A 22436-nucleotide genomic window follows, 5' to 3' on the forward strand; every position below is an offset into this window, starting at 1 on the left:
TTTTCTACGGGTCAGGAGCAACTGCCGACCACAAAAGAATCATTGCAACACAAACAAATATCATAGAAATTCAATTTAATTTCAATTTCCTTAAAAGCACGAAAGCTTAACACTAATTTTACAGTTGTTTCTAGGACGCAAAATGTACACTCGATACCTTTCTTCGATCAAAGAATAGAAAAATTATGGTTAGCTCGTTTTTAACGTACAAGCGAAAAAACATTAGGATATAAACAGGGCGGATTTAAATTAATCTTTGACGTCAAAACAAATTCTTATACCGTCTACTAACTTCCTTTGCAGCAGTTAATTGTTCCGTCACGCAACAGCTCTGTACGTGAAAAAACAAACCTGCAAACAACAATTCTATAGCTATGTATTTGTTCTGAAGGTTGTAATGAAACCAACGCAAGAATTCAAGGATCATCACAAGGCGTTTTTCTTTTCAAATGAGAAATAGCATTTTGTCTCCAATAATTACTGACTCCAAGTTACATTTAATGTCACCTACTGGTAAAACTTTAAATAACATTTTTCCCGAAAAACGTACGCGTTGGAAGCGAGGGCAACTGCATAAACAACCACCCTCGTTCCCAGGGTCTCATCTTCCCGCCCTACCGCTAGGACTGGAAGATGAGAGACCCTGGAGACGAGGTTGCACAGCCATGAGAACTTCACCCCACCCTACAAAGAAGAAGTTAGCTGTTGAACATTTAGGGTTAAACGGGTTTTTATGTTCCTTTGATGGGTGCATTGCGCCGTCTGATGACAAAAATCAAAATGTTTTACCTCAAAATTGAAAAAGAAAAAATGAAAATAATTGACTAAAAATAACCAGAAAATGAAGTCTGGGACTTGATAAACTTTTCAAACGAGCAGTGTAATCCTTACAACTCATGACTCTAGGGAAGGCCCTTGTGTAATTTTAAAGTAAGCCTTGCCAGCAAAGTTGGGCCAGCTGAAACAAGTTCCATTTCTTTTTTCAACCAAATGCAATAAAATAAATTGAAATTTCACACCACCTCTGAAGGAACTTTTTACATAAAAGACATTGTTCTGCATTTTAACATTCTTGGTCAGTTCCGAGTATTTTTGTTCACGCCCAATGCTCCTAGAGCGTTGCGTAACAACCTTAATGACGGCGGCAATAAAACACGTTGAATAAATCCCAAAAACTGTGTTTCAAACTGCAAGAGTCTGTTAAACTCATGCAGATTAGTTTAGCGCTGAATTTGGAGAATACCGTATCATGTCAGGCATTGCCAATTGAGGTCTTGCTTCTAATTTTTTAAGCGAAATTTAAGTCAAATTCGTCCACTTTTACAGTTTATACAGCATAAAACGAAGTCTTTAGACAATCGATAACGCAATCATCCTTGTAACGCAATCATTTCAAATAGCGTGACAGTGTCATGCATAAGGAAGCACGGTGGAACCTCTTTAACGCGGACAACAAAGGGACTGGGCTGAGTATAGGTATAATGGACGTTTTCGTGTGAATGCTACTTTCTCTTGGACCAAGTGAACTGTCCGCAATATAGAGATGTCCGTATTTAATATGGAGGTTTCCGTGAGGAGAGGTTCGACCGTACAAACAAACTAGTGAAACACCTAAAATAACATACTAAAACAATTTCAACCTGATACCGGAGTTAGTCTACGAATTTTCGCACGCGATTTTCTGAGTACGGAGAACGTCCGTTTTGTTTTACATGACGGGGTCAGTTGATCATGTGCTTCTCTTGGCTTTCTTGCCTTTGCTTTTCTTTTTGCCTTTTTGTTGAACTCTCTTGCCTTGAATAACGTTGAGTTTGTGTTTAATGTATCCTTTCCTATTATTCTGAAAAGCAAAAATTGAACGGAAAAATTATTTTAGCGATATGTTTCGACGTTTTACCAGACTCCACCGCGTATTATGCAATGGCATCCTCTGGAGTAGACCCCAGGGGAAAGCAGGGATATATGGGGGAAAGACCCCACGGGAAAGCAGGGATACATGGGAGAAAGACCCCAGGGGAAAGCAGAGATATATGGGGGAAAGACCCCAGGGAAAAGCAGGGATATATGGGGGAAAGGTCTCAGGGGAAAGTAGTGATATATGGGGGAAAGACCCCAGGGGAAACAGGGATATATGGGGGTAAACCCCAGGGGAAAGCAGGGATATATGGTATAGGAATACAAGGGAATTTAACGTAATTCCCACGAATAGGCCCTTATATAGGGAAACATTCATATGTTAACACATCAGATTAAACCTACCCGCCGAGGAATATACTTGTTTCTTGGTTTTAAATTTGTTATCCTCATAGGTACACCGCTCTTCACTCGATTAGCGTAATCTTTAACCCTGCAGATACAAAACGTATCACTAATTAATTGCTTAGATTGGAAATTAGTAGTAAAGAGAAGTAGAGAATTGTGGTATTGCATCGATCTTAATACGCAGCGAAAAGCCTTTAAAATGAACCTTAAAAGACATTTTTGCGGGAGTTTAGTTTTGCAAATCGGCGACTTTTTGTATTTCGCGGGAACTAACTTTTGCGATTGTGAAAGACTTTTCGAGCTGGGAATCAAGTTTGGGGATCTTCAAAAAGTCGCGTTTATTTGAAATACAACATTTTCTGCGTTTTGTTTGTTTGTTTTTTTATCAGACTACACGGTAATCAGTCACTCTATTACAATTACGTCTTACCGTAGGCTGATAGTATCTTCAGATGAACCTTTTCTGTAAGCGTTTTAGCAGTTACACCTGTAGTGTACTACAGTATGGGCAATTTCATCGTTTTATTTAAAGAGACGTTTTAAGTAAATGGCATCAACAAGATTCTACATGTGAGGTTTGTATGTATAATTTCGCGTGGTGAAAAGTGGTGTAACTTTTTGCAGAGAAATTGGAACCCACAAAAATTTCGTGCCAAAAATTTCGTGTCGTTAAAGCCAGCTTACCTGTAAATTCTAACTAGCCAATGCTCAGAAGTGAAAGCTTCTTCTAAATGCTCTAACTGGAAGTTTTTATTTCCAATTTCGACGTTACGCGTCCGGTCGAAACCAGACGGAGACCGAAAGTCCAGCTGGAAAAGAAAACGGAATTTCGGTCAGAATAGTTTCCAAAGCACGTCAATGATTCTACAACCCTTGACCAGGCTAGAAGTGAAGGTACTTCTTGAATTTCACACCAGAAATAAGAAATAATGTCGTAAAGGTGTACGCTGAAAATATTATACTGGTCTCCTCCATACGTCAGGTTTGTTTGGGAGCAGAGGTAGTCTGGGTAGCAAGCGTTCCCGTACGATTCTGTCCGCGTGCAAATTGGAGCGAGAGCAAAACAAAGATACGACCAAGCAGGGGGTGGTGGGGTGAGCACCACCACCCCCTGCTTAGTCGATTGGTTCTTTGTTGTTGTTGTTGTTGTTGTGTTTATTTTTTTGTTCACGTTTCAATTCGTCGCGCGGCCACAATGCGGAAAAAGCTCTTCGTACGGAAACGCTTGCTACGCAGCCCAGAGTAGAAGAAGAAGAATGAAGAACGGAAAAGCGAGGGTTTTTCTGCCTGGAAAGACTAAGATTTCACAGATTATAAAACCTGGACAAAGTTGCTGGGGTACAATATTATTCAATGCTATGACAACACGAATGTCAAGTACTTCGACAGTCCAATTTGCGACAATTTCAGGTGTACAACTGTGGAAATGATCTTTGGCAGGTTGAGATTTTAAGCACAAGGTGTCTAAACCTGCGCTATGTATTTCAAGAGATATAAAGATTCACAACAAGTTGAGGCGGCTTACCTGCATCTCTCCAAAGCGATAATAACACATCTTGTACATGAGGCAGTTCAACAAGATGGGTGAACCAGCAGAGTCCACACGAAACTCGCCTTGCGGAGTGAAGTAGTCTGACTCCTACAAAATACAATACAATAGTTATGTGAAACGAGTAGCTTGCAAAGTGAGGAGAAAGAGCAGAGAAATATAATCGGGGGGAGTTTTGGGAGAGGAGAAATGAGGAGGGACAAGGAAGAGAATATGGATAATAAGGGAAGTGGCCGGGGACAAAGAATTTCTCTTTCCTTTGGAACTCATATTTTCACAACCAAAAGTACTTAAGGTGGCTCCCTATAGTTTAACGATCGCACGCGCGCCAAGAACGAAAGTTCAGGTAATCTGCGCGCGCTCAAAGGAAAACGTCTGTGTTTTTCGATATTCTATGAATTTTCTCGCGTTTCCTTCGGTGAAATTCCCTGAAACTAAAGGGAAAACTATAAGACCAGTTTTTTCGCAGCGGTAAAAGACATAAATTTGCAAAAACCGAAAAAAACTACCTTTACAAACCCCACTTTTTTCCTGTTTAAAGTTCGTATTCCTCTAAATGCGATTTGTTGTGAAAATTGTGGAAGATTTTACCGAAGGAAATTCAAGAAAATCACAAATAAAGCCATAAAAACAGCAAAAAGCATATTTGTTTGGGCCTTTATAATTCAAGACTAAAGCCCAAAAGTTTAACAGAGAAGATAGTAAAATACTATTTAATCATTGGTTATTACATGTAATAAGTTTGAGAGGACTAGGTGTAAAAATGAATGCAAAAACAGCATTCAAAACATAACACTTGCGCGCGGAACGCCATAAATGATTACCCTATGGAGCCACCTCAAATGTGATGGCAGGTTGGCCGTGGATTTAAATTAAATGTCAATTTACTGAGCTCCAATTTCTGTATACAAAATTTAATAACAATTCCAGACATTTCCCCAAACATTTTTTTTTCGTTGGCCCAGACATGCATGCATGAACATGAAATTTTGCTAAGTGACACGGATTTTGATTATCTACCAAGTTGCTCTCTCTTGAGCAAAATCGGAGAATACATGTTCAGCGATCATAATCACTTTTCATACTTCTTCCAGATCTGAAGACCTAATCAGAGAATATTTGCCGCTCATCATAACCCCCTCTTACTCTATATACCTTTCTCCTGCATGCACAACCTCAATAAAATCATTGAGCAAAACATATCTTCTCCCAGAAACCTTAAGAATCGCTCAAGTCTATGGCAAGCTATTAGGAGAATTAACATGTTGACTGACCTTGATTTCTTGAGGGTGTTCTCCCTCGGCAATCCTAACCATCCACAGAAACTTGTTGATATCATCACCAGAGTAACCAATCACACCGCCGAATATAACCAGCACATAATCCACATCCAGCATCTTCATAATCTTGTACGCCGCTGTCTCGTTGGACGACATGGCTTTTCCAACCTGACATTGAAAAAGCGAAAGACTGCCATTACAGTGAAACTACTTTAACCATGGCTACCTAAACAATTTCTCAGCAAATTGACCGATAGGACTGAGTGTAGTCACATATGTTGTGCGTGGCTTGCTTTGATTGATGATTTTTCGGAAAAGTATTAGCAAAATGATGTTGGGCGACCTTGGCTGAAGGGGTAAAACTGTAAACGAATTGTTTTTCTCGTTCTCAGAGCCTCCAGTTGTTTGGGTCACGTGCTCACTGTTACACCAAGGCAAACTAAAGTAACACTTGTCACGGGCTGGAAATATATAAATGAATATGCATAACTGTGTTTTGAAATCGGTCAAAGCCATATTGTTCGCAATCAAGATGAACAATAAAATGCCCCGGGGTCTGTTTTTCTGTTTTCATCGGCACCTGCTACACGCTGGAACTACTTTCTCGTATAGCACCTTGTCCAACATTGCTTGTCGTCAAACACAGATAACAAATTTACCACAGTGAGAGCTCACTTAAGCACTACTTGCGACAAAGCGCGACTTTTCTACCAGTAGGTTTTTAACTTTTTCACCTTGTTTTATCTAAACATGTTTACTAGGTGTGTGAGTTGGTGTAGTCTAATAGCAACACCCTGAAATAATTTGTGTTAAATTAATTGAATTCTGTGTCCATACCAGGGCTATATGACTGTTATTCCACGTGTTATTGTCCACAAGTGTCGTTCTATTGGCCATACCAGCAATCTGATACCCATAATCCCACCAAGACATTACCCTGCAATAAAGACAGTGATTTTCTTTACTTTCAATACAAGACTTCACAGTTAACTATAATACACTTATTATCAACAACATTGTTACAATCCATGGTGAACAGCAACCACCTTCTGCATGACTTACACACGTAATTTTGTTATGGCGTCAAAGAATACTATCTATATTACTTGCAAAAAAATTCGCACGATTTTAATTTCGGACAAGAAAGTGTCCGAAAAAAAAAAACCGTCCGAAATATTTACAGTACAGTATAAAATTTTTAAGCAGCGTCAAAGCTCTTAGTTTCCTTTGTAAGGCGAGCTCTAGTTGAAACACTGTTTGAGATTAGTACGTGATGTCCGAAATAAAACGTCCGAATTTTTTTGCAAGCAATGTACGCTATAATTTTCGCTTCAAGCAGTATTCACACAAAACCATTCATAACAAAATACATGTACGTTCAACTTCCAAGGTTTATTTACATGCAAGTCAACCATAGAAGAGAGGGCTTAAAGTGCTTTAGTTGTCGGCAAATCAATCTTAACCCACCGAGCATTGTCGTCTGTATTCTGTCTAAGCCAGAAGTATGCTTCTCTGAAATCATCTAAAATGTTTCGACTCCTGGAGAGAGACAAAAAAATAATAATATATTAGATATAAACAAATTATAAAAATGCCGCTTAATTACTAACTGTTTGAATGATGTTTTGAGCCATGGTTGATTGTAGCTAAAAGTAAATCATTATGTTACTGATGTTGTGGAAATATAAATGAGCAAAATTTAAATGAGCATTTTATGAAATCACTTCAATGATGTTCCTACAACTACCGAAGAAAGACAGCATGGCAGAAAAAAAAACATTCCGATCAAAATTATTTGAGCCAGTGTATCGGTTGAGTACTCAAGTTAGGGTAACCGATCTACTTTCATTCTACTACATAACAGATTGATCTTTTCAATGCAAAGTGGTTATATACAGTAGAAACTCTCTGCAATGGCCACCTTGGGGACACAGGAAAGTGGCTGTTGTGGAGAGGTGGCCGCTATAGGGAGGTAGGGGTGTGATATTAACCCTTTTCAGGGGGATGTAACATTTTTAATTTTTGAAAAATGCTCATTTTAGTTTCTAAATACGTGACACAATCAAAACGTATCCATAAAACAGAAATCCATAGTATCCATAGTGTCCATAGTACAGAGCACGTTTCATGACCTTTTACTTTTAAAGAAAATCGGTCAGGTGTTTGTATTCACCGTTCGTCAGTCGTTTATTAACTGGTCGTTGCCGAGAGGTTTTTTCACAGTTGGGACACGCTTTAGAGGTTGTTGCCGTTGTGGAGAGGTGGGCATAGTAGAGAGGTTAAAATAAAAGTAAATGTATGGACCGTCCGCCGGGACGAAAAAGGTGTTCGTTAGAGCAGGTTCGACTGTATCTATTTCTGTACCTACAATAAGAAATCAAGTTACTGACCAGTACAAACGATTTGCCTTACCCATCATAGTTAGTAGACGCCAGCACGACCGAGGGACTGGAGTAGGCATTACTCGTCACCCAGGTGCAATGTACCGCAAACATCATCAGCATCATCACTATGCACATGACAACCATTCCTTTGAGATTAGCTCCGATCACTCCACCATCTTCCTCTTTTTCTATCTCTTGTTCCTGCTTCTTGTTATTCTGAGACTGAGACTTCTTCTTACCAGGCTGGAGGGAAAGAGAATTTTTGTGTTTTTTTTATTTTTTTATTTTTTTTGAATTTTTGTTTTAAACTTAGAATAAAGGAAGTAGACTGCGAGAGAATCCGCTTTTTCGGCTCGGCTCACGCGCTGAAATGACAAATTTCACGTGTGAAACAAGAGCCAAAAAACCGGCTGCTCTCACAGGCTATAGAGTAAGGGAAATTAATTATAAAAACAGAGTTCATGTTGATCAAAGATGGTGGAATTCCAGGAGTATTTCAGGATACAAATATAAAATTTCAAGGACCTAGAAATCAAGCAAAAGTGCCAGTATTTAATTGAAAAGTCTTGGAAGAAAAGTTGGAGAAAAATGAAACAATGCACAGTCAAAAAAACTAGTGCCATCATCAAAGAGCTTGAATAAATGAGCTTGAAGAATTTGAGATCATTACTGTATACTGACAGAATAAATGCTAAGAAAATTATCAACTAGGATTACCTAGTCTTCAAGTTTAACCAATTGATCCAGAGTCTACATGCTAAACATTCAGTCAGACACAAATGAATCAACATTTGAATCTTTCAGACAAGTTTGCACATACCTTATCATACAGATCTTTCTTCTTCTTCTTGTCATTTTCTTCACTACTGCTGTCTACATCAGCAGAAGCAGCTTCAGACTCCTTGTTCTCAGATGGCCGATCATCGACAAGGTAGTTATCTAAAGTCACAGAGAAAGCAATGGCTGCCAGGATGCACACAACTGGAGTCAAGGTCAACATGAGACGAACCATCACACCAGCAAAATACACAGCTGTGGTAGCGTAGAGAACAACTGCAATGAAAACATACGGAGACATTAAAATCTTCATTGTTACTGATGAGCGCTCAACATAGCTGCAATAAAATTTCCCATGCAGGACATTTCCTCTTTAACAAATTGATTAAATCTTTCCATGGTCTTTCCATGACCATTGATAACACATCATATAATGTTCAAAAAAACTCATTTAATGAATGGAATCACTTACTACTTCTGCAGAGTTTTGAGCAAGTTATTACATCATTTCTATAGTTGATAAGAGTGTAGACCATGCAAAAAATGTACGTATATGTAATTGGCCACTCCCCATAAGGACTTTTCAGGACCATTGTAAACAACCAATGATAAATAAATATTCAAATACACATAACTAGGTTAAGAATCCCGACTGGTGGGAGGCAGACCAGTTGGCTATTTACAAGCATAGCCGAGAAGTTGAATTCAGAGGAGGTACTGCCAATGATGCCTTTATTCTTACAGGCTTTAGAGGTGAGCTTTTAAAGCATTAACACAACCAAACAACTGAAAGTTATTGATTGCAAGTTTAGGGTTCAAACTTCATAAGAAAACCACAAAAGGAGGGGGAGGGGGGAAAGGACTCCCATATAAAAAGGACAGGGGTGCTTGGCATACCTCTTAGGGGTCAAAAAGCGGTCTTGGTACCTCTCAGGCTGTTCAGCCTTAAAAGGTCGACAAAGAGAGCTTTCACGAAACCTTTCAGGGTATTAAGTGAGAAGAAAAATGACTGGAGATATTTGACAATCAACTGATTATTAATGTGTCATTTTAGAATTGGTACCTCTTAGGCGTGAAAAAATTTCAAGCCACACCCACAAAGCAAGATCTTGGTACATGTACCTCTTCTGAAAGGAGTTTGTTTCAAAATTTCCCACAAGCACCTCCAACCTTTTCATATGGGTGTTCCCCCCTTCCCCAGGGGAAAAAAAACACATCCTTTCTCACCAAACACTCTTTCATCGTTGATTTTCTTGACCACAAACCACAGGCCAGCAGGAAAGGTGCAAATTAAAATGTGAAGGTCAAAAAAGAATGACACCCACGTAGTCGGCTGATGTTCAGAAACAGACGCAATAATCGGAATGTGAATCTTGGCATATCTGAAAAATAATAATTATTTATTCAAAATCTCAGGCATAAAGATTTTGTCCGTGTGCTCAGAAAATTGAAATACAGTGGAAGCCTACCTTACAGCCACCTCATTGTTAAAGTCACTTTATTCTGACCCAAACAAGAGCTTAGTCAGTCATTTCATTATTTAGGAACCCCTTTAATATGGCCACTCTGTTGATACAGCCAGATTTCTGTGGCCTGTCGGTGACCAGATTTAGAAGGTTCCACTGTATTTCTAAGCTGGTAATGCATGTACAATTATTTCAGCTTCCAAGCTTTGATCGTGAACTGTTGAGTTCTTTTTAACAGTCTTTTATGATAGATAGACTATCTTCAGAACACTTAAAAACAAATGCTCACCCGGTATCATATAAGGAATAAAATCTTCCACTCCACGGTGCAACATAACCTAAAGGAAAACAGCACTGAATCACTTGATGGTCCATCCATGAGAAATATAGTGAAATGAAATCCCCCTACACAAGGTTATCTCTAGTCACTCTTCCTGGTCCATAGTCTCTCTCGTTAGTCATAAACTTTGCAAAATTCTTCTCAATGAAGTTCTTGTCAAAAATAAATGCTTAAGGAATACTGTGGATAATCAAACTCTGAGCATTGTTTGATTCTAACTTATGTTCATATCTCACAAGAACAGTGGATACTTGAATAGCTATATTAACTGTTAAGGTATTACTGACAATGTCATGTAAAATCAAGTGGAGTGATACATACCAGCGTAAGTAAGGAAAATGACAGCGACAAACACTAAACCAGCCACAGTTACTACAGCAAAAACAAAAATGTTCTTGAAATCAGTCCATGATATTTTTGTTCTCAGGTACACCAAAAATGCATAGGCCTGGAGCAGGGCAAATGTGCCTGAAAAGCAAAGAAAAAGTACTGTTCAATGACACATTCATGAATAGGAGATGTGGGCTTAACTGAAGCAAAACCATTCACAAAAATCTAAACCTAAAATATCAAACGTTTGAGTTGCTTACATGCAAATTAAATCAGGAAACAAACCTGAATTAAATTAGGAAACAAACCTGCCGCAGCCATGTGTTCACTTGTCCTGATTGGCTGGAAACCAACAAAAGGTACTTGCATAGACATAAGGAGACCCATGATGAAAAAAGTTGTGTATGCTGAAAAGAAAAAAACAAAAATATTTTCTGGTAAAAACACACTGAGACTCTGCCATATCCAGCAGCAAGATAATACACAAGTCTGTTCTCTTCTTTGGTATATTCAAGACATGTAACAGAAAATCCACTATCAGAAAGGTAGGTAATGAGTGCAGGGAGAAGTTTGTGAACAACTCTGTTATGCCTTTGGAAAACACACAGCTGATACTGCACGGTACCACACACGTCCTACAGTTCATGACGGAATGTGCACCCATGAATGCACACTCAAAGAGGGGACGAAAATGCCAAGGACCAGATCGAGTCAGTTGACAATCAGTCATCATCAAAACAAAACACAATAGCTTCATTAATTGTAGAAAAAATAAGGAGATATGTTAAGGTTTTCTTTTCAAGCCAGTTTAGACATGTACTTTGATGGAAATCAGTTTACAACTGTTCTGTTGCCCAGTTCAGAGGTGATTTTATCACTTGATTTGGAATAGTATTTGCAGCCAGCTACCTGTCTGTGAGTTGTTTTTTGTTCACAGCTCAGAATAAGTTTTTTGTTGGGTTGAGAATTTGTTTCGTTTCAGGGCTGTTAATCCTTAGAAGGAGAAAATTTTAGTTTCTTTTGTTGATCACTTGTGTTGTACCTGTGCAATAATTGGTGAAAATGTCTGACATGGACCTGTTTGAAGAGGTTACAACGTAAAACAGTTTGTATTATGATAAAGATTATTTTGTCCCATTTGGATGTTGTGTTATTGTCAAAGAAAACTGAGTCTTACATGAAAGTGGAGGGCACACTTACCAACGTATATCCTGAATGAGAACCTCCCCATGAGAAGCAGAAAGAAGACGTGAAGAGGAATCAGATTGATTATGAACACATATCCACCCCATGCTGAGACCTAGAAGTTAAATGTGACAAGAAAAATAAACACAAACTTCATAAATTATTTCATAGAGGACCCTTAACAAATAACTGAAAACTGATGTCACATTTTTATTATTAGTAACAATTCCATGAATTCACATTACATGTACATACTAACCATATAGAAGTATGATAAGCTGGTACATGCTGCCCAGAACACTGAACCAGTCTTAACAGATTTTACCTGCATTAATTAAACAAAACATGTTAAAATAATGTACTTAAAAAAATTATGAAGACAGGGGTACACAGTATAGCTCTTCTCACTTGGTCATCAAAAATCAATTTTTCATTATTAATAGCAAACAATATTTTAAAGAAGTGGTTGTTATCACAGCAGATAGCTGAAGATATTAGTGAGCTCATCTTGCCCATTTGGATCACTTTAAATCCAAACCTTATAAGGTGGACAGGCAAGCAAAGTTCATGACTTGCACACATCTCATTATTGTCTTGTGAAAGTGACCTCTGAGATGGTAAATTTATATCATTACCTTACGTTCCAAGTGGAATCCTTACCACCTTTCTTGGCAGCCAGGGTTAACATTTGGCATAAGACTATACACTGAATTACCAGTACACAGGTTGAAAAAGAAGAAAGCAACCATTCACATTTAGAGTTTCACTGCAAGACAGACAGCAAGCCAATTGCCAAAGTTTGAACATTCAAAAGAATTGTTCACTCCAATGCTTCATGACAAGCAAAATTTACCAAATGTGGAACATGGATAGATAGAATAGCGTCTTGTATTTGTTTCACATGAATATGATGAAAACAACTTTGACCAGAGATACATTAAATGTAACTCTGCCCATTGTTAATCTCTAAGGAACTCACTACTCATTGTGTGTGTGTACTGCTATCAAACTCATAATAAAAATGTATATCACTACCTACCCATAGGAAATAAGTAAACTGCAATGCAAAGATGGCTATTCCTTCATTGTCATATGATCCTGCCACTGACCGAGATATGTACCCAGGAACTGCAAGAAGTACCCATGACAGTCACAAGTTAATCAGTATCATATAAAATTATAGTCTACATTGGACCAAAGAGTCTTGTAGCCAAATATATGGAGCTTATCAAAGTTTCTGTAACATTACTAACGATTAGGAGTATTTCTACTACCAGGGTTTGTACCCTTTTTCAGAAACAAATTTCCAGCACTTTTCCAGGACTTTTCCAGTACTCAGATTGATTTTTCAAGGACTCTAAAATTCACATTAACCCTTTCACTCCCATTATCTTAATGTTAATTCTCCTTACTGTCTGCCATACATTTCATGTTTTTTTACTTGAGTTCAACAGATTTCCAGAACTTTCCAGGACTTTCCAGTCCTGGAAAATGCCACAATAAAATTCCAGGACTTTCCAGGTTTTCCAGGACCCATACGAACCCTGTACTACCCCCTTAACAGGATACTGGTCAATCGCAGTGAGTACTTCTTAAGCACTAAATCTGCAGGTCCCAATTTTATACACCCATGGGGAGATGAGCACAGTGCATGGGCCCGGACCAGGGGTCGAACCTAAACCACTCCAACTAGAGCACAGTACAGTAATTATTGGCCCATTAGGCCACCAAGCCACCCACATCAGTAAAGCATACATGGATGATAGGTATCAGGGCCGCCAATAAGGGCCATAACCCGTAACACCTGTTATGGCTGAGTATGCTTGATTTTCCCTTGATGTTACAGGTGAAATTACCCGTTGTTGATAGAATTGAACCACAAGGTAACAAGTTTGCTACGGGTTTGGAGAACGAGGCTACAAGATGACTCAAACCTTAATGACAGCCCTGAGTATTACCATATCAGTGCAGTGTATAAACATGTACATGTAAGATGTATGACTAACCAATTGCTATGAAACAAGCAGCAAAGAGGCCAGCACGGTCATTCCACAGCTCCTTGGTCAGCAAGTATGTTGCTATAGCTGTGAGACCACTGAGGAGGTAAAACGACAAAATGGAATTCACAACAGGCATTAATGTTAAGTACTGCAGTTAAAACTGACACACATTAACTGTCACAAAGGTAAGTAAAATTACTTAATAAACAGGCTGGACCAGAATGCAGCACCAAAAAAAATGTCACTACAAAATATGATTCTTTTTGTGTAAGTTTAGTCCACTTTCCTTGACAGAAAGAAAAACAAATGTTGAAATTTTCTCAAGCTGAATTGTATCCTCTTAATAACTTATGGGTAATAAAAGTGAGTGGAGTCCAATTCACTCGGAAGTATTGAAAAGATTGGATGTCCATGAATTCGGTGTCTGACTTCTTTAATCACATGATTACAGATCGCATTCGATAGATAACACAAAGTCCTGTTACCAGTTAATTATAACTAACAACAAAATTTGAAAGAAAAGGTTAGAAGGGTTCATGAATAAAAGTAGTTGTAGTCTTAGAGCTCCATAATAGAGGGATCCATTCAAGTACAACTGCCCTGCAACAGCACACACCAATGCACCAGGCATGAGACATAATTGAAAGGCCGTGTGCAAGAACGTCCCCTAGATTTTTCAGCCATTTTTGAAAGTGCGTAAAACTAGCTGAATTTTGGCATGTGGGCTTCGTTTCACCTGAGAAACATTCCTCTGAAGTTTTTTTCGCTGGGTTGCTTTTCGTTCTCGAGAAATAACGTATGCAAAAAAGGCACACAGGTTGGAAAAACCGAGTGGTTTATTGCATACGCAATATCTCGAGAACAAAGCGAACTTTAGCGCGAAAACTACGGGACATTGCTTAACATACCTGAACGAAACTGCATGCGCAATTTGGAGCGTTTTCGACAAAGTTCACCTTTGATTAAAATACCTGACGCCCTTTTCCCGCTGAGTCCTTCAAATAAACGAAGCCGGGCCTTTGCTATGATAAACAGAGCTGATCCTTTGTTATAATAGCCAAGCCAAGCCAAGCCAAGCCTTTGTTATAAGTCGAAGTCTCGCCTTGGTTTATTATAACAAAGGATTGGCCTGCCGCGACCGCAAGGACTTTGATTTTACTTAGAAACCAGCAAAATGTCAATTTCACGCAGCTTATATAAGCTCAAATTTGTTGATTTCAGGTCAAAAGTGCTTAAAATGTTGACTCATGTTAACGCGCGACGGCAAGGATGTTGATTTCTCTTAGAAAGCAGCAAAATGTCAATTTTACGCAACGTAAAAGCTCAAAAATGTCGATTTTAGGTCAAAAAAGGTTTAAATGTTGATTTCATGTTAGCCGTGACAGTAGGGATATTGATTTCACTTAGAAAACAGCAAAATGTTAATTTTACGCAGCGTATAAACTCAAAAATGTTGATTTCAGGTCTAAATAGGTAAAAATGCTGATTTCACGTTAACGCGTGACGGCAAGGATGTTGATTTCACTTAGAAAACAGCAAAATGTTAATTTCACGCAACTTATAAGTTAAAAATTGTTGATCTCAGGTCTAAATAGGTAAAAATGCTGATTTCACGTTAACGCGTGACGGCACGGGTGTTGATTTCACTTAGAAAACAGCAAAATGTTAATTTCACGCAACTTATAAGCTAAAAATTGTTGATTTCAGGTCTAAATAGGTAAAATGTTGATTTCACATAACGCGTGACGGAAAAGATGTTGATTTCACTTAGAAAACAGCAAAATGTTAATTTCACGCAACGTATAAGCTCAAAAATGTTGATTTCAGGTTTAAATAGGTAAAATATGGCGGCCGGAAAATAGTGTTAACATCTGGAACTTACTTTGGTTATCTGGGACAATGATTATCTGCACTGAACAAATAAACATCAAATAAGCACTTTTCCAAATACAGCAACGTCTTAAATGGCTAAAAATCACGAGATAAATACACATTTTTCAACAAACGCGATCGTAACTTCATGTCATGCACCGCCTAACAGATTAACAAATTAACCCTTCTGCGCAACGTACGGGTCTCCATACATCTGCATGTCCGCTGATCCCAGAAGTTCAAAACACTACAAATCATTCCGATATGAAATAAAATCAACGCAACCTGGATCACAGATCTATGTTACAATCGATCACTACTTGTTGGCCATTATTATCTTTAACTGAAAAAAGCCGAAATCATCTAGTTACCAGTTCGAGAAACGCGAGCAGAACGTGATCACAATGCATGCCGGGAAGGGTCTTTACACCTCGTGCGCGGGAAAACATGGCGGTCGATACAAGACAAATTTTATAAGTCAAAACCAGTTCTCGCTTTCCAAACTTTGACACTAGCAACGCTTGGCAAATGGGCCACAACTCACAAGAGGGTATTTTTCTTGGGTAAGAACTGCTCTTGGACTTTGCTGCCTGGCTCGATCTGACTTCGAACGCCGATAACACAATTATGGTATATCAGCTACCTTTGAAGTTTCAGAACACATTTTGATTCTTTAAAACGTGCTGATGACTTACGGGTTTATCAAGGCTTTGTGATGCCTCTCAACCACCAGGCAGGCACACAAGGTACTTTAACACAATGCTTAAGATATTAGTTGACAGAGCTCTAATGCGGCACATCTCTTTTTCGTTTGATGGTATTTCGTTTGCCGCTCGATCGATTCACGTGTTGTGTTTACGTCACAATAACCGATGTAAACAATCTGTTCCCAGATTTCCGCTCTATATACTATTTTCCTTTGACTTTAAGACAGCTAAGATTCAGTGGAATACACTATAAACAGTCTGCCTGTTTGCTGTTCAACAAAATAATAAGGTTTCTTTTGTTTTTTGTTCAACAAAAGATCTCCAAAAGATGCCACTTGGAAAACTGAGCTTTTTGCATACGTTATTTCTCGAGAACGAAGAGCACCCCAGCCAAAAAAAATTCAGAGCAATGTTTCTCAGGTGCAACGAAGCCTACATGCCAAAATTCAGCTATTTTTGAACACTTTCAAAATGGCCAAAAAATCTAGGGGACGTTCTTGCACGCAGCCTTTCAATTGTCCAGTAACAAAGGAATGACACACAAACACTGCTTACAACCAATCACATTCAAGAATTTTGTAGCAGTTATAACAAGTGAATTATTATTTGACCAAAAAAAATCAACTGAACAAATTAGGTAAATGAAATACCTTAAAGCAACTGACCTAAACATGGGTGCTAGAAAAACGCACACATCTCTGATGTGCACCGTGATATTGAGCGTGTTTAGAATCCAGTGAACTGATGCTGAAGTCAACATCAAGCCTGGATAAACCTGCCAAAAAATAATACATAAAGAGTTAGATACTGCAAGTAATCAACCAATCAAATTAAATAATCAGCAACATGTATGCACATTTGCTTGAGTCAATACACTGACAAAATTTCAACAGTAAACATTCTTTCATTTCATAGTCAAGTTGACTTTGTCATAGTCATGGCACATGTCCAGTGGTACATGTGTTGGTTGCTGTACTTGTCCTTGTCAGCAACAAACAATATTCTAGTACTTACTAGTATGATGTTTTAGGGCTTCTTTTCAGCACACTAGGTCGATCATTAGGGGTACTCTCCACTCAACTAAAAATCTGTTACTTTTGAAACTGGGACAAATGTTTGAATGGAAGGGACTCTACATGTACATGTAGATTGCTTACCAGCCATAGTCATTGCATTTTCTTGTTTATTTTGCTTTCTGTCTCTATGTTTTCCTTTTCTCAATTTTTTCCTTTTCTCAAGTTAACTGCGTACAAACTTGAGGATAAGGAGAAGCTGAAAAACAAGTAGACATGACTTACAGTTCCCCCAACAATCCTGCCCAGCGGATACCATGCTCTCTCATCAAACCAGTTCAAAAAATTGTAAAAGCCATGGGAGACAAGATGGTGGGTGGAGCGATAGTTGAACCTGTAGAAGAATAAATGACAAGTTATACTAACTGCTCTGTGGTTGTAGAGATACTGGATTTTTTTTGTTGTTGTTGTTGTTGTTTTGTTTTTGTTTTGTTTTTTGTTTTTTTTGCCAAAGAAGAGAAATTGGTACCAATCTTCTGGCATTACATAAGCTTGCACATGTTACATAGTAAATGGTTTCACATGTTGCAAGCAATTTTTGTCGGGGCTGCTAAAAATGTAACCTACAAATTATTATTTTGTTAGTAATTGTAGTATCTCATTTGAAGTCATAAAAATTCACTCCAAAGCTTGCTTAGCAGGTAGCCATTTCTTTTTTTGCTACTTGGTGACATCCAGTTTTAACCAAATGTCACACGCAATAAAAAAATGTGAATTAATTTTTTCATCTGGCATGAAATCATTTAACATACGATGTTTCAAACTCTGCTTGCCTAAGTTACATGCATTTCATTGTCACGATCACATTAAGAAAAAGCTTCTAAGAACATAAAAATAAGGGAAAATAAGGTCCTTTCCTCCTTATATTTGCAATCCCCCAGCCCCTTCCCTATTAACAAAATTTCTGAAGAATCAGCAAAATAAGGGTTAATGCTGAGGAGCTGCATCTGTTGGCATTGTTTGAAGTTTTGATATTTCTCAGGAAGTTTGGAAGAGAAATGACTTTTTCTGTTAATGGCAGAGAAAAGCCAGGTTCTTTCTGAGAGAGACAATGTGTTGGCACTTTATTTCTCAGGGACTCTACTTTGACTTATCTCGTCAAAGGGGAAAGGAGCAGATAACAGAAGGAATGACTCTAACCTAGCCACATACTTTATAAAAAAAACCTTTTTCAGCTAAAAAATGCTTATAATTATTATACGTATGTTATATCTTCCTCTCAGCCAGAATATTGTATCCATTCCTCAATTCAGTGGCATGTCAATACAAACAGCAACTAGACCATGAAAGACAATAGACTGCAAAAAGAAAATTCTCAGACTTTTGTTTCGATAATCACAAGATACACTTCGGAAAAGTAATGTTAATAAAATTGATGATACTAGAAACACAATTTCTGGTCTGTTAGTTCATAATAATTTAAGATCAGGCCTAAGAGCTCTTTATAACTTTTTAACTTCTGTATCTCTATCAGATCACAGACAAAACCACAACAAAAACAACTTGAACACCTGCTTGAGTCTTGGTAAATCCTGCACTGAATGTTTATTTTAGAAACTACCCCTCAAAAATATAGTATACTAACGAATACCGATTGAAAATGGAAGTAATTGACCTGAACCCTTCTTAATAGCGGCTGAATAAATACATTTTTCATAACATTATCTTTTGTAATGATTCAAACTTGTATTTTACAAATCACATGAGTTCCTGAAAAAAAATGTTTTATAAAAGTTAAGAATCTTACAATTGATTATGTTGTTAATTAAACAGATAGAATGCTCTCTGCTGTCACCATAAGTCAGTGTCGCAGTGTGGGGTGAGGTGCTATAAGCAAAAACCGTCACAGCAGCACACGGCTCATGTACATTAATTTTATTTATAACTTTGAAAAAATGTAACTCGATGCAAAGAGCTTTTTCAGTGTTAAGAAAAGTCGATTTTATAAATCTGATTTCTGTTGCATATAATTTCTTGATAGCACCTGCATAAACTTTGTTCTAGGTTTTTAAAAAGACAACGGTGTACCTGTCTCTCAATTTAGTCTTTTTACTGTAGTTCCCGTTTTTTGCATAAACAGCGATCTCCTGAATTTAGCGGCAAAAAAAACCGCCAGCAAGGAGAATAAGAACAAGAATAAGAATAAAAATAAGCAAAGGTCGCTATATCGCAAAACGTTCTTAAATTCCCGGCGCCTAATTAACAAACTAACTCTTCCCAATCGTTATGTCCAAGACAATACCGACAACAGCTGAACTGAAGGAATATTGTCACAGTCTGCACATTCAATAATTATGCGAGTTCCTGAAACTAACCAAATGTTGACGATGAAAGCGAAAATAAAAAATTCACTCCAGGCTAGAAAAATAGAGCAACGAAAGCCTCATGTTTTAGATAATATTGCGGGTATTTTTCTTTTGAGCAAGCTTAAATGCAGAAAAGAGATGAAGTTTAAAGCTTCAATTTAAAATGTCAAAAATTTAAATTTAATGTACCAGCTCGGTAAATCTAAACAAAGCGCGATTCTTTTGCGATTTCGAAGACTTGAGGAGTATATTTACTGCAAGAGAAAAGTTCACTCCGAAGGATGTCATTCAAGGAGAGGACGAAAAAGGTCGTAAAATGAACAAAAAAGAGCGGCTTGGCTCATCTCTTACCAAGGGTCGAACTCGTGAATAATGCTCTCGAACCGTATCACAGCAAAAAGCCGGCTTGCGAAACCCACCAGCCATGCCAAAGAAAGGATGGTGAAAGTTAGCAAGGACTGCCAGCCTATCGTCTGTGTTTTTCCTTCTGCAGTATTGATTTTCCTGTCTTTCGAGCCTGACGCTTCCCTAAGTTCGACCTCCATTTTGGAATCAAGGGCCACGTTTTTGCAGCTTGACCAATCAGCGGTTACCAGCTGTGAAGTAGTGCCAGTTCCCCAATTAGCGCTGGTCGGCCCGCGCCATAAAACAATGCCAGGTATGATATGAGGCCACCTGCAAAATAGCGCTAGCGAGCGATCAAGGCTCCCGTCTTAAATAATTTAAAATATTTAAACAGGAGCAAAATCAGCCATAGCTGGTTTTCATGCCTTTTCTCTCTCCAAGTTGAGTACGAATTTGGAAATGTTGAAAGAAAATTGTAGTACCCGAAGTCTAGCCTGCGTTGCAGCCGGACATGTCACAAAATCCATACCGGCGGTTTAGACTGATTGCGACCCAGGCTACCAAAGACATCCCTGATCCCTCGGAGCAGGGTCAGAAACTTGCTACCCCAATGTCTCAACAGCCAAGTCTGTATATTAGGGCAACCCACATATAAAAAGAGTCAATTATCAAACCTCCACGTCTGAACTTTTCTTTTTCAAATGCATTTCAACCAAAAAAAAGAGAGAGAAGCGCACTGCCACGCCTGCTTCTACTTAGAATGCGCCTCACTAACTTGTAAAAACATATTTCACTGGCTGTTCCCCTTGGCCTGGGGCCGACTAGGGAGATGAATAACAGCAAGAGATTATCAAGGTAAGAGAGTAAATCCCCCATATAGGCAACGCTGTGGGGATATCTTCTTTGATATTTTGATTACAAGCAATCTCGGTATGTTTTAATACATTTCGAAACTTTACCAGGAGTTTAAATAAGAGACGGATTTCCCCTGCGCAAGCAATAACAACTGAGTGAACGGCAGACAAATGCCTTTAGACAAATGAGTGCAAAGCAAACAAACACCCAAACACAAGCCAGGCAACCGAACAAAGAGAGGGTCGAAAGTGCAGGCAGACGCTCGCTGCCTAAGATGCAAAAAGAAGTTTAAGCAGCAACAGCAAAAACGCCAAAGACAACGTAGATTAAAAAGCGACTTAATATTCAACCTACGAATCTCGTGAGATTTAGGTTCATTCAGTTTGTCAGAAATATCTCAAACAGAATATGTAAGACGGCGTCAAAATTCGAAAAAGACATTTTAAAAACTGGCCATATAGTTCACGTTCTCTCAAATATGCAGACTATGGCTATTTCACGTTGTTGTTTTGTGACCTTCTGTAAACAACGCGGCAAAGGAATGAACAAAGAATTATAACGCACGCTTACACAGCCATTGTACTCGTTGCCGTTGCCGTTAAAGTTTGCTTAATTAAATTAAACCCCCTAAAACCGAATAAACGGCGAAATAATGAACAGACAAACGAGCTATAAACAAACGAAAGCCCGGCCGAACAGAAAGACGGCTGAGAGTGCAGAAAATATCTCTCCTATGAAACGAAACTAAAACATATAAAATGACGTTCCAGCTATTTCGTCTCAGGTAGTTTCGAGAAGGTTTCGCTTCGGCTGTTCACACACACATCGCGCGAGTAACATCCTCGGAGGAACTGGGTACCGTGTCTAAAAGTAACTTAAGGTGGCTCCCTATAGTTTTACGATCGCACGCGCGCTGGAAGGAAAACGTCAGTGTTTTTTGATATTTTCTGACGTCAACATGAGCACAAAAAGCAAAACTGACAGTGAATTTTCTCGCGTTTCCTTCGGTGAAATTCTGTAAAATTTGGCAGAATGGCAGTAAATATTTTACTTTAATCGGAACTCGTTTTTCAGGGAAATCTATAAGACCAGATTTTTTGCAGAGGTAAAAGACATAAATTTGAAAAAATCGAAGAAACTGCCTTTACAAACCCTACTTTTATCGTGTTCAAAATTCGTATCCCGCTGGAAGCGATGTGTTGTAAAAATTTTGGAAGATTTCACCGAAGAAAATTCAAGAAAATCAAAAATAAAGCCATACAAACAGTAAAAAACACATTTGTTTGGGCATTTATAATTCAAGACTTAAGCCCAAAATTTTAACAGAGATGATAGCAAAACACTATTTAATCATTCGTTATTACATGTAATAAGTTTGAAAGGACTCGGTGTGAAAGCCAATGTAAAAACAGCATTGAAAACATAACACTAGCGCGCAACGCCATAAATGATTACCCTATGGAGCCACCTTAAGATGGATTACCTTGGATATAAGACCTATATGATAACAGATATCAATAACTTTCCCAGGAGTGAGTAAATCTTATGGGGCAAAGCCCTATACGGTCTACAATTCTCTGCACAGACATAACCTTTGATAAGTACCCCATTTAGGGGCTGAACCAACGCTAGAGAAGAGAGCGTCCAGGATAACCTGCATGTTCAAAGAGAGAGATGTTGAAGCGCACTAAGATTTAAGACGGAA

The 22436-nt window shown here is 38.4% G+C and overlaps 1 protein-coding gene across 1 annotated transcript; it reads right to left on the reverse strand.

Annotated features, from left to right (window-relative positions):
• Positions 1 to 58: 58 nt before the first annotated feature.
• On the reverse strand, positions 59 to 20825 carry LOC145486846 (dolichyl-diphosphooligosaccharide--protein glycosyltransferase subunit STT3B-like). The gene is made up of 20 exons (XM_081465570.1): positions 19883 to 20825; positions 17451 to 17559; positions 16818 to 16927; positions 13580 to 13668; positions 12613 to 12701; positions 11833 to 11898; positions 11589 to 11688; positions 10697 to 10795; positions 10380 to 10526; positions 10008 to 10056; positions 9480 to 9634; positions 8296 to 8528; positions 7504 to 7718; positions 6559 to 6630; positions 5929 to 6028; positions 5086 to 5259; positions 3788 to 3901; positions 2947 to 3071; positions 2260 to 2347; positions 59 to 1840 (listed from the first exon to the last, which is right to left on the reverse strand). The coding sequence occupies exons 1-20, from the start codon at positions 20074 to 20076 to the stop codon at positions 1730 to 1732; spliced, it is 2439 nt and encodes an 812-aa protein (XP_081321696.1). The 5' UTR covers positions 20077 to 20825; the 3' UTR covers positions 59 to 1729.
• Between the last annotated feature and the right edge of the window lie 1611 nt (positions 20826 to 22436).

This window comes from Orbicella franksi, chromosome 5 (genome assembly GCF_964199315.1).
Source record: "Orbicella franksi chromosome 5, jaOrbFran1.1, whole genome shotgun sequence".
Lineage (NCBI taxonomy): Eukaryota > Metazoa > Cnidaria > Anthozoa > Scleractinia > Merulinidae > Orbicella > Orbicella franksi.

Bases quoted from the DNA above. Each gene is read 5' to 3' on its own strand.
- LOC145486846 (XM_081465570.1), bottom strand. From the start codon at position 20,076: ATGGAGGTCGAACTTAGGGAAGCGTCAGGCTCGAAAGACAGGAAAATC. The intron at 7,719-8,295 runs GTATGTGCAAAC...CTTTCCCTCCAG, and splicing joins AGAAAGATCTGTATGATAAG to CCTGGTAAGAAGAAGTCTCA. The intron at 5,260-5,928 runs GTATGGACACAG...TTTCAATGTCAG, and splicing joins ATAACAGTCATATAGCCCTG to GTTGGAAAAGCCATGTCGTC.